This window comes from Pteronotus mesoamericanus, unplaced genomic scaffold (assembly GCF_021234165.1).
Source record: "Pteronotus mesoamericanus isolate MK-2021 breed Mesoamerican mustached bat unplaced genomic scaffold, CSHL_Meso_final contig_263, whole genome shotgun sequence".
Taxonomy (NCBI): Eukaryota; Metazoa; Chordata; class Mammalia; order Chiroptera; family Mormoopidae; genus Pteronotus; species Pteronotus mesoamericanus.
The window spans coordinates 3,303,613-3,316,768 of record NW_026555112.1 but is presented as its reverse complement, the minus strand read 5'-3'; the positions used below and the strand labels follow the sequence as shown (position 1 = coordinate 3,316,768).

Genomic DNA, 13,156 nt, shown 5'->3' with positions numbered 1-13,156 from the left:
TAAGCCAAGCCAAACAAATAAATCTTGCAGGATTGTGTTAACAAAACAAGGCTTAGTGGATCAGAGCAGGTCGAGTTCTGTCGGATTCAGCCCTGCAGAGAAACGCCAGGCTCCGGTGAATTTCAAACACAAGGAGGTCACATAGAAAGATCGAGTTATGGAGCACTTCGGAGTTCAGCATCAATGCCTCGGCTGCATCCAGGAGAGCATTCTGTGGAGGATGGACTCCAGAACCACGGGTCATGGAGAGTCCTAGAAATCTAGATCAGGAAGCTCTTAGAGATCATCTGCATGACCTCAATGGATGTAACTTGGCAAATTCTATCAGGATTATAAATGTCCTATGAGGTAGACTCTGAGAAGGCCGTTAGGGAGTGCTCTGGGGAAAGGGAAGGAAGCCGAGGGAGAGGTTGGGCCGCACTGCCATCTCAGCGGAGGCCTCTGCCAGCTCGACGAGGAGCTCTGAAGCTGGGATGGCCCTTCGCAATTGTCCCACCTTGGGTCTCTGTACCCTGCACTGGCCAGTCACTGAATGCAGCTTTCCCCAGGGAGAGGTGTGGCCTCGGGCAAGGCGGCTCTCCTCCCCTGAGTGAGCCACTTCTGACAGAGGGCTGCCCGCAGAGGCTGCCTCCCGGGGGTGCTCCGGCAGCCGGGGGAAAGCCCTTCATTCCTCGGGGTGCATCACAGCACTCACTGCCTGCAATACTTTGGGGACCAGTTGTTGTATTTGTAGGAAAGAGGCTTATGATGGTTCAGCCCACATGCAGATAAAACCTGGGTCCAAATCCCTCCTCTGTCACTCACTTCAAGCAGAGTGTTTAACCTTTCTGAGCCTCAGTTTCTTTACCTGCCAAGTGGGGAGAGTCATAGGACCCACCTCAAACAGGCTGAAAAAAGATTATGTATGCAAAGTGACTTAACTGACACATTTGGTTATTGTTCTTGATGTCTGCAACACTGGCAGAAAAATGTAGTGGATAAGAAAGGGGCTCTGAAGTCAGGTTGCCTGGGTTTATAAACAAGCTTCTGCCAATGATACATCAGCAGCCTTGGGAAACCCGCTTATTTTCTCTGAGACTCAAGTTTCTGTAGGACGGAGGCGATGCCAGTGCCCCTGCCAACAAGAAAAAGTATTAAGCCTAATCTTGTAAGTACAGTCAAACCTTGGTTCTCGAACATTTCCCATCTTGAATGAGGTGGTTCTTGACCAAGTTGTTCACTGAAAAAACAAACGTCTCAGTTGTTGAACAAAACTTTGGTTCTGGACCCGACACAACTTTCATGCTGATACAGTGGAACCTTGGTTCTCAAACTTAATTTGTTCAATTTGGAATTGAAGACGTAGAAAAAGAGGAAAGGGAGGGCATTCCTACTTCACTAATCAAGGAGATGCTTGAGAAATGGGCGAAATGCAAAGTTTTTGAGAAATATCACCCTGACAAAGTAGCAAACTGTGTGATAAGCTTGTTCAGTGACTATGTCGTGTTTTACCTCAGGCAAGCATTACAATGCAGGCAAAAACATACAACACTGGGTAGGTCTTTGGTGAGACAGAGGCCCAGTGAGCTTGAAACAAATTTTAGTGGAGCAAAGAGACAAGAGAAAGAATCCCAGAAGAACAAGCTACCTGGCATTTTTATGGAAGGCAACTCCCCTTCCAAACAATAACATCCGTCTATTCCCCCTCTCCATGCTCAGTCATCAGTAGCTCTCAACAATAAAGGAAAATTCCAGTGTGTGCGTAAATTGTCATTTTTTACTGTACATTTTATTGTCTTTCTGTTAAATTTTCATTTGCATTTCATGTCTTTTTGGTTGTTAAAGTATAGCTTAAACAGTACATTAGACATGTACTATATATAAGAAAGGTTAAAACAGGAAATCATGTGAGGGTATGAAATGGATTAATTAATTTACATTAATTGTAACTCAAAAAATGATTCCATTTTCAAAAAAAAATCGCTTCTCAAACAGCCTTCTAGAATGAATCAAGTTCGAGAACCGAGGTTCCACTGTATTCAACAGATCACAGCTATTACTATTTTAACCACTCGTTCAGAGGACGGATATTTGCAGAGCAGACTGGGTCCTACCAAAGGCCTCTTCTTCTGGACTAACCATCTCCAGGTCCTCGCGATGACCCTCTTGCTCATAGATGTCAGTCCTCCCACTCCAATCACTCTCTTCAGAAAGCATTCCAGGTTGCTGTCACCCCCTTACACTGTGACACTCAACTGTGTCTCCCACTAGAGTTTGACCAGCACAATGGGTGAGTGTGTGTGTGCATGTGCGTGTGCATAGGTGTGTACCATCACCTTCATGTATTCTAAATGCTGTCCTTGGATTATGCAGCTTGAGGTAGCATCAGGTTTGGGGGTATTAACAACTATAAGCATAGTTTATTGAGCACTTAATCTCTGTGTCAGAAACTATGTTAAGCATAATACATATACTAACTCATTAAATCTACATGGTAACTCTAGGGGTTAGAAATTATTCTCATTTTGTAGATAAGAACACTGATGCTTAGAGCTGTTATATGCTTAGAAGGTCAACACAGCCAAAATAGGGTGGAGCTGAGATTCCATCTCTAGTTATCTTATTCTGGAGACACAATCTTAACCTTTACACCATACTTTCTCCCACAAATATTAAGAATTCACTCATTAACTCCTTAACAAATATTAAGAGAATTTACTCATTACAAATCTTAGGTCTTTTATTTTCCCTTCATGTGATTTTAACAAAGTCTTCCCAATCTTGTTCCTTTTCAGCTGAGTTTTTGAATAGCACCTTATCATATATCCTCATTCAATTTGATCATATCAAATTTAATCCAGTATATTCTCTCTCCCATTCTGCTTCAAGTCATTGGCAAATGTAATTTGATAAGTTGCTGTTAAGAAGGAGGAGTGGAGCAAAGCCAAGGGCAGAGCTCCTTGGCAAGCCGTTAGATAAATTTCTCTCAAGGTGTATTTCTATCAAGTGGTCATTTCCTAATGGTGGTAATGTTTGACCTGTTACCATTCCACCAAACTGAGTTAACATCCAACCTCAATTTCTCTAACTTATTGATAATTATTTCTTGAAATATTACATGGTGTTTATGGTCAGTATCTACAGCTAAGATTCATTGATTCGTTCTAAGAAAGGTGGCCCCAGGAAGAATTGTGTATGGAAGCAAATGGGTATAAGAAAATATATATATATATATATATGAGTATATGACGGTCTTGAGTGTTGAAAATATTTAAGGGAAAAAAATCCCACTTTTGCTTCCAGGAGACATTTAAGTTGAGGAAATATATAGTTTGAGGGCAAAAAATGAACAGAACTCCCACCAACAGCCTTCCCTGGGATCAACCCACATCTCTCTAATCTCATCTCAACCCAGTATCTCCCAAGGACAGGACTCAAAGGGAGCCACCGGCGTTCATATGTAGGAGGACTCGTAGGAGGATTTCTGCCTTTCTCTCCATGTGCTGGAACAAGGCACTGTTGTTCCTTCTGCTTCAACACCTACGTTAACACCGAGGAAAGACTGACCATGGCAATTTCAGCCTTTTTTATTAGAGAAGAACGAAACCCAAGGCCTGTCTCATTAGCCCTGGTCCACTAGTCATGCAGAACTGAGAGCCTACTTGATATTAATCCATTCATCGACCTCATCACTAGTCCCACAGAGGGGGGACTTGTACCCTTTGCTCAAATATAAACAGAGGAGAGCTGGACATGCCAAGCACCCTGGCCAGAACCTTTCATGCCCTACTAAGACACCACTGTGAGGCCCCGCAGAGCCAGCAGGGCATTCTGGGTAATGGAATGCAACACTATGCAGTTCCCCCACTGGCCTCCTCAGGGTGTCTTGATTTCTGGCGCTGCAAGAGCTGAGGTAAGCAGTTTTTGAAATGGGGGGGAAAGGGTGGGGGGGAAAAGGGTGGAGAGAAGGGGCGGAGGTTTTCTCTAGGCCAACCACAACTAACTCATTCACTCTGTCCAGCAAAACCCAGACAGTGCAATTATCTGGTTAATTTGGCCTTTAGTTGGGAGACAGTCTTCCAAAATGTGAGACCAGCTCAGACTAAACAGTGGCTTCCATCCTGAGACTTCTCCCAAGTGCTAGAGGATGCAAATGAGATTCCTGGGGGTTGCTTATGGGACCCACCCATTGATCCAGATGGGAAAAAGACAAACAATTCAGACTCTACGAGGGGGTTTAGGAAGGCATGTCTTCCAGGGAAAAATGTTCAGATTATCTGCTAATTGGTCTGCTGGCTAATTTGTCTTCTGGTTTCCAAGGAGGGGGATGGCTGGAAGTCAGGAGGACTCTAAATTAGCCTATGTTTTCCAGTGTGGCTATAGTCCTCATAGACTGGCCGAGTGTCCGCAGAACCCCAGGGTGAGTTATTCTTAGGACAATTGCCTCGGATGCTCCTGCTCATAGGTTTTATACCCGTAAATTGGGCCAGGGACGCACTGACATAAAAGGGTAAAATTAAAACATGCCTCTGGGGTTTTCACAAATGGAATGAGACAAGGCTAACTAAGCTGACAACCAAGCATTTACCAGATGGTTTATGGAAAACTCAGATTTTTGAAGGGAGATTAAAGAGCAGTGATTTATCTCCCTTGGAAACTGACAAACAGTCTGGAATCTGTGGAATCTATAAGTTATTATTCAGCAAATATTTGCTTCAGTTCTAGTATGTGCCAGGCCCTGTGCTACTTCAGAGGGAGAGCTAAACAGCAACTGTCCCTACCCTCACACAAATAACCCCACATCTACATATGTGGTTAAAAACTCAGGTAAGGGCCAGGAAGGAGGAGCTGGGGTGCTATGAAAGGGAATAATCAGGTCACCTGATTGGGATCAGGGTTTGAGGGCTCAGAGAGGGAGTTTTTGAGGAAGGGATTTTAAAGTTAATACTTTTAAGAATCTAATTTGCTTTTTAAGAAAGATACCTCTGACTTTAGTACAAAATATAAATTGGAAGTGAGTGAAAAGATGGAGTTGGAGGCTGTTGACCACGAAGGTTGAATGAGAGCTGATGATGGTGGTTTAACCAAGGATCTAGGCAATAGGGATGGAGAGAAGCAGACAGACTAGGAATATATGCTATATGGAGTCAACAGGATCTGGTAAGTGAATGGGTGTCGTGGCAGGAGGAGAGGGGGGAATCCAGAAGACTGTGAGGTTTCTGGCTAAGGTGGAAGGCAGGCGGTGGCACTCTTCGCTGAGAGGAAACTTGGGATGATGGATAGGTCGGGATGAGAGGAACATGATCTGTCCTGTGTGGGAGTCAACCAACCTGGACTTCCCACCACTCCATACCCTGTACTTCTGGCCTCCTTACCTTTGCTCGTACTGCTTCCTCTCATATACTCTTCATGTTGCCTGCGCCTGTTGACAGCGCACTCAGCCTTCAAGATCCATTTCAAATACCACCCTCTCCTTGAAGCCACTTCTGACTCCCTCAATTAATGTGGCCTCTGCTGCCTGTAGCTCTGAGTCTGGGCATCTCTTTCTTGTATTCCTTCTATGTGGAGGCTCTGTGAAGACTTACCTTGCCTGCTTTTCTAAACCACAAGATTTTTGGGACAGAGTCTCTGCTTCTATATCCTCATTCCTCACCTTAGCTAGGAACTAAGTAGATGTTTGACAAATATTTGTTAAGTGAGCAAAAATAACCTGCTCTTTGCCATGGAAGGAAAACCAGTAGACATTGGACAGACTTGAAAGCCACAGGTCCAAATTGAAATTCAAGCTGTAGGTGTTTTAAAACTAAGCCAACTCAAATTTGATTCTCAGACAGGCTTTCTGTTCCTCCAATACACCAAACTCAAAGAGTGCTGAAAAAGTCCACACCTGTAGTTTTTTATTGCACCTTTCTGAGTTCATTGTATTGCAGGGACCTTTCCTATCTCATTAACTGTTCGCCTTTGATGATGATGATGATGATAAAAGGGTAACATTATTAAGTGTTGGTATGTGCCAGGCACTGTTCTAAGTACTTTTCATGGACTAACTCAGTTGATCCTCACGGTTACCCTATAAAGTTGATGTTATATCATTACCTAATTGTACACATGAAAAAAATGAGCTGCAAAATACTTTGCTCAAGTGTTACTCAACCAAAGTTAGAGTTAGTTGGGATATGAACCTAGAATCTGGCTCCAGAGCCCTTGCTCTGACATGTTAAGCCAAGCACTGGGAAGGTCCCCAACAAGCATTCACTGAATGAATGGGAGGAACCCTGGATCTGGAAACCATATTCTGCACTGACTTCCTATGTAGCCTTGAGCAAGTCGTGTTTCTTTCCCCCATAAAATAAGGGAATGGGATGTTGATCTTAATGTTAATAATAAGAGCCAGTATTCGTGATTCTAATCTCCTTTGAGGTTTTAAATAATTTAATTCCAACAATGATACAAAAAATACAAAATAATAATACAAGAGAAAGATGATACAAAGAGATTAAGTCACCTGCCCAATACTCAGAAAATCAGGGAACCAGGATTCAAGCCCACTGTGCTCCCAGCCCAAGTATTCCATGCATGCGGGGCCACGGCAGCAATGTGGGCAGGTGGAATAACAGAGCAGGTGGACTTTGAGGCTCCCCATGGCCATTTCCATCAGAGAAGCCCTACTTGTCTCTATTTTGTAGAATGGGCCCCTAATTGAGATAGCCTTTGAAGGAAAGTTCTGCTGCTAAAACAAAAAGATTGAAAACCACTGGACTAAATAATTCTGGAATTTAATGAGACTCCCAAGTGTAACCCACAACTGCTGCGGTAGTCTTGGTTCATTATAGCCACATAAGATGGGCGAACAAGGGTGCTCCTGGGAATGGCTCCAGCTGTAGAAAAGGCCAGGGCGATAGTGCTAAGGACTCTGCTCCAACCTACCTGTTCCACCCGGATCTCGATCTCTCCATTCGCCTTCTTTCCATGGAAATACTTGGCCCTGTGAAGGAAAGGAAAAAAATCTCTGAGAAAGGATGCAGACTGCTGTAGTCTTTCCCCCTTCTCCCAAAGGTCTTGTTACCCCCAGAGCTGTGTATCCAGGCACATTCTCTATCAAACTGCTCTCTCCTCCTCCATGACTACTTGATTTCCTCATTATTTATGCATACTGTGTGGGAGAGGGGGAAGACCCTGGAGAGGAGGACGGGAGGCTCAGGTTCTTGTTCTGCCAAGTTGCTTGACCTGTCTGAGTCTGTTTTATCCTCTCTGAAAGAAATTCATACCTGTGTGATACATAGCTAAGGGTTATTTTAAGGATCAGATGAGATAAAAGACCCTACTTAAATAAATAGCACAGAATTATTTTACTGATTTATACCCTATATACTTCCTAAAGGACTTATTAATCTACCCATCTACTCATTTCTCTGTTTGTCCATCTGTCCAGTAAAGTAGACCTTACTTGTTCCTTTGTCCTTTCATCCATTCATCCATCCACCCATCAACCATCCATCCACCTACCCATCATCCTTCTATCCATCCTTCCATCATCTTTTCTCTATACCCCTGCTTCTTTCATTCCCATTATCAGTAAATGACATCCCATCCGCTCATTATCAAGGAAGAAACACAGACATCATTCTTCTTACCTCTCTCTCTCTCTCTGCCTATCCCCATTGATTCTACATTCTAGTTATTTCTCAAATCCACCCATTTGCTCACTTTCCTTTAAGATCACCCTAATCTTGACCACCCCTTCAACCCTCTTCTCATATAGATTCTCTTGTCATGCTCTACTTTTCTTTCATAGCACTTAATACAATTATAATGAGTAACTATGTTTAAAACCCGTGTCCAGCTACACTATAACACAATTCTTTAAGGTCAGGAAAAATCAACTTTATTCATCATTCTATTCCCAGTAGCTATCAGAAGCTTTACATGCAGTAGGAGCTCAATTAATGCTTGTTGAATGAGTGAATGATTGAAGAGGTAGACTTTTAAAAAAAAAACAAACACCTGTTTTCTGTGCTATAGGCTTTAACTATTGTCTTTCTCATTTAAAGCTTACAATCACCACCATGAGGCAGGCATTTTTATTTCCTATGGGCCAGAACACTGAAACCCAGAGAGACAAAATGCTTTGCCTAAGTGGCTTGATTCCTCGCCTTCTAATTCCATAACTATGTTTTTGCTTGACCCTGAAAAATAGCAGTGAATGCTCCTGGGTTTAGATGTCCTCCCACAAAGCAAAAGTAAAAATAAAGTTTCCATTTGCTTTTTCAAATTGTTGATGAAACTAGTTTTTAGTCACTTGCTGCAATCTGAACATTCTGTTAAGCATTTTCATAAACCTTTTCTGGGGCGGAGACAGCTCTTTGATCCCAATACTTATTTTCTTCTTTTACCACAGTAGAAGAGTTCATAGATTTGTACCGAAAAACATGTATATCCCAACTCTCCATTCAGCTAGGTATGGCCATGAGATTGAGTTCTAATCAATAATTTGTAATCATTATATCCAAGAATCTTCTCAGTTTCTTCTTCAATTTTTTTCCCTGGAACATCAATGTTGCCATGTATTTTTTCATCCTTTGTTTGTGAAGGGAAGAATCCTTCCTACAAATTCTCTGACCCAGCTTCAGTGTTCCTGCTTCCAAAGTCTGTCTGCACTTCAATGATGCCAGTGGAGCTCCTCTCTTTCCAACACAACCTACATCACTGACTGATGGCTCTAATATTGACGTCCCCTTTTCCTACAATATTTGCAGGCTTAGATGTTGACAAGGCAGGATTTTAGTGCACAGGAGCTGCTGGTGTTACCTGAAAGCAAGGTTTTGTTTTTTATTTCTCCCAGGATGGTCTTAGACAAAATGTATGTAAAGCCAGCCTCATGCAAAGGGAATCTTTCCACGTAATTTGTGGCCGTTACCACAAATCCTTAAAGGTAGCGCCAGCAAACTCCAGACACTGGGATAAAACCATCCCTTATGTTTTGTGGGGCCTGGGGCAAAAGAATGAATGGAGGTCTATGTCTCATAGGCCTAATATTTAAAAATGTTATATAAAACTAGCCAACGTTTAAATAAAACATATCTGTCTTCCTTTCTTAACAAATAAAATTTCATAATTTTCTAGAAGGGTCAGAATTTAGATTTCTCAGAATTCTTGGAGTTCCACCAGCACCTGGCAACATGGAAACTGCCCTCTTGGTTCCCACTGATATCCCTAATTCTCCTTTCACCCTCCTCTCCTGCAGATGATGGGGCTTCTTGTGGAGGTTCAAGGACGGCCCAGGTCACATGGCCAAGCTTTGTCTCCTTGCCCATGTCCCCATCAACAGTTGTCCCTTAGCCATGCCTTGGGAGGATGGACCAGAGAATTGGCTTACCCAGGCCCTGGAATTAGGCCCGGTCCCTTTGGGTAGGGATTTTTAGGGTGCATAATCCTAAGGGTGCAATTTGCAGGGCCTTCCTTTGCTGTCAGGAGGGAAACAGCTGGTATAGGTCATAACAGGACTTAGGTCAAGGGCTCCTGTAGCTTGGGTTTGATAGAAGCCTTCTGGGAGCCGGGGACCTCAGGATGGTAACTCATGAATGCAATCGCTGCCATACTGGAAAAAGCATGGATTTGGAATCATACAGGCGTGAGTAAAATCTTAGCTCTACTACTCACTCAGCACGTGTTCTAAGACAAGGTAGTTAACCCCTCTAGGTCCTAGTTTCCTCATCTGTCAAGTGGTGATAACATCTACCAGCTGAGGTTGTGGTGAGAAATTCATTTGATCTTTTATGTCACAGGACAGTAGGTATAGTGGACTCATGACTGGACCGCCTGGATGCAATCCCAGCTCCGTCACTCACTTGCTTTGTAACCCTGGGTTACTCAGTTCCCATGTGCCTCAGTTTCCACATCCGAGAAGCAGAGGCAATCCTAGTAGATATCAGATAGGGCTGTTGTGAGGATTATGCAAGACAAGACATTAAAAACACTTAGAACAGGCTCTGGCACATACTAAGCTCCAAAGTACACAGGACATGGCCTGAAAAAGAATCAACAACAACAACAACAAAGAACTATTGAGTGTTTTACTCTGTGCCTATGGGTGCCATGTAGTCTTACCCTCATGGCGGTTACAAAACAGAATTGCCATTCACCTCACTTTGATCTGTCCCATCAGTGCAATAAGCAATAGATGATGATGATGATGATGATAAATAGATGGCACTGATATAGAAGGCCTCAAGCCTCTTCACATCCCTCCTCCTATATGACCCTAATGTCAACCCATTGAGAGGTGGTCAGGCAGGGAACAGCCCCCACGTGGTCCAGACGGAGAAGTCCCTGTTCAAAGTCCCACAACATCTCTAAGTGACAACAGTGAATTAGACCTTAGGCGTTAAAAGATTTTGGGGTTCAGTTCAGACCCTGTGAGTCCTTCATGATCGGGACCCTGCTGACCTACGGCCCATTTCTCCTCTGCTTTTCCGCCCATCACACAAACACGCTTGACTTCCTGCTACATCTTAAATACGTCCTATGCTTTTGTGCCTCTGAGCCCCTTCCCTGATTAGGATGACTTTCTGCTGTTCCTTGTATGGCAGCCTCTTTCTATCAAATTTTCCTTGAAAGCACCCCCTCTCCGCCCCGCAAACGAGGCTGGGTTAGGTGTCCCTCCTCTGAGTTTCCACTGAGTACATTGTACTCAAACCATTAAAATATATATCACCCTGTGTTATAATTACATATTGTTTGTCTGTCCCTGCCCCCATATACTTAGTCTGAGAGCCTGGAAACCTGAAACTGTGTCTCAGTGCTCACCGAATCTCCAGTATCCGGCACAAAGTACCAGGGCACAAAGCACATGTTTAACAAATGTTTGCTGACTGGGTAAATGAATAATGTCTTCCAGGGATAGGGTCTCCAGTCCTTGAGACACGTTACTGCCATCTACTGGTACACTGTTGTAATACGCTTACGAATCTACACCAGCTACGATGTGGGGTCAGACCTGCACAACTGGCAGCCCTCGAGTTGGTTCTAACCTGGAACTCAGAGCATTTTGTACCATGCCAATACCACCCAAGTCGCTCCGGCCTTCAAAGGCCTCACCTTCCACTTGTTTTGCCCATCTCTGGGGTTTTTCCTGCAGGGCCTGGCAGACAGACGCAGGCTGAAGCTGAGGGTCAGGCAGTCCATCCCCCTGCCTGGCCGGGAGTCAGAAGTCTGTCTCCTGACAGGCCACACAGACTGCTGCCTCCTTGCCGGGGGCTCATTCAGGCTGGAGCTGCCTCTGAACAGTTCTGTCTGGCAGAGGGAAAGGTAGGGATGGTCTGGAATTCTAGATGCCTTGGGGGCTGGGGCGGCTGCCTCTGTAATTGCCCGGCCGCTTGACCTCAGGTAAAATGGAGGGCCCCACGGTGCCGAGGCCCTGTCTCCCTAGTGCAGATCTCTTCCTGATGCCCTAATAATGTTTATTCTCATAACGAGCTCCCTGAATATCCTGGCCAATCAGTCAAGTCCTTGGCCTCGGGAAGGTGGGGGCAGCTCTTGATTTTACCAAGCTTCCATCTCTGTGGGTGGTCTCATATTTTACTGCCACATCAGAGGCACCAGGAAGGAGAATATTATAAAACCGGTGCTGCCTGGGGTGGGAAATCCCTATCTGGGGAGGCGGGATGTGGTGTGAGAGAAAGATTTATGAGGAGCGGGCACCTAGTCTTTCTCAGCTGCAGCAGGGGCAGAAGGAAGAGGAGAATTAGCACAAACAGGATCCACCTGTGCCCAAGCAGCACCCTTCCAATAAATCTGTCTGGGATGTAGAGTCAAGGCCTAGGCCTCAGCAATGCCCTTCCCAGGGAGGAGGAGGGGTCAGGAACCGTGCTGTCTTCAGTCACAGCCACCTTCCCATAGGTCACCCCTGTTGGGGGAGGGAGGAGAGGGCAGGGATGCAGGCATCCAGTTCCATTAAGATATTTTCATGTTTCTAATGCAACACATCAGTTGCTCATTTGGGGCCTGGACAGAAGCAGGGCAGACGGGTGAAGGACCATGCAGGAGACCTCTGACGGGGGACACAGGCGAGGCTCTCCCAGTTAGCAAGACAGGGAGAGTCACATGGCAGTTTGGCTGAATGGAGATGTGGCCAAAGCAGGACCTTTGGACACAGAGGTCCCATTTAGAGATCCCACTCGAGAACCACGATTCACTCCCAGAACAGCTAAGCCTCCTGGCCTCTTCGCACTACCAGAGGGGACCCTCCAACGACAGGGCAGCTTCTCCATCATTTAATTTGGGAGCTCAAGTGGGTTGGAAAGGGAGGGACCCTCTGAGGGTAACAGGCCCCTTGCACCCGTCCAGGGACCTACTAGGGACTGAGACCTACTGGGTGGTTTGTCAGCACAGGATGTGACAAACACCCCTCATTGGCTTCTGACAATAGTGAAGGAGATTTTTGTGGCTAGGTTGGCTCACAACTCACATCATCTATTCACTCCCTCATTTTATCACTATTTACTGAGGCTCATACAGACTGGGCACTTTACTAGGCATGAAGGAAAAGGCTGACAGTTTCTGCTCTTGTGCTAACATGCTCCTTGGAAAAGTCCTAAAACTAAGCAGGTGAAAAAGAAATGATGAATACCATGAATAAAATGCACAAAGTGACAGAGAAGACAGGTGGGGGGCAGGGAAGATCTGACTTAGGTTGGCCAGGAAAGGCATCTTTGGAAGACCCTTAAGACAGTTTTATTGACCACCTACTATAAGCCAGAGCCTGCAGGCTCTAAGGAAACAAGGATGGAGACAGAGGGAGAGACACATACATGGATGATGACCACACAGGGCATCAGCCCAAAGATTCTGGTGCAGCCACAGAAGGAGATCCCAACGCAGCTTGAGAGCCAGGGGCTGCTTCTCTGGTCAGTGACCAGTTCCGTCATCAATCCGTCCAATGTATGGTACCCATTTTTTGCCACGGCCAAGGGTTTTGAAGATGAATGTGAGAGGGTTGAATGTGTGTGTCTGTGTGAGAACAGAAAAAGGGGAAATGAGTTAGGTCGATCCTGTGGGCACACAGGGAGGGTGACGACTTTTGCTGGGGCATGTCCCTTAATGTGTAGGAAAAGTGAGCACCAGGCATGGAGCAGAAGGTCTGGATTCGAGCGGGCAGCTCCGGCTCTGGCTACGTGGT

The 13,156-nt window shown here is 45.0% G+C and overlaps 1 protein-coding gene across 2 annotated transcripts in view; it reads right to left on the bottom strand.

Moving 5' to 3' along the window:
* The window catches only part of SYN3 (synapsin III), a 363,499-nt gene that overhangs the window by 338,502 nt on the left and 11,841 nt on the right, over positions 1 to 13,156 (bottom strand). For both annotated transcript variants that reach the window (XM_054574565.1, XM_054574564.1), the window contains exon 2: positions 6,907 to 6,964. In XM_054574565.1, coding sequence (XP_054430540.1) covers positions 6,907 to 6,964 — 58 coding nt within the window. The remainder of the gene's footprint in view (positions 1 to 6,906; positions 6,965 to 13,156) is intronic.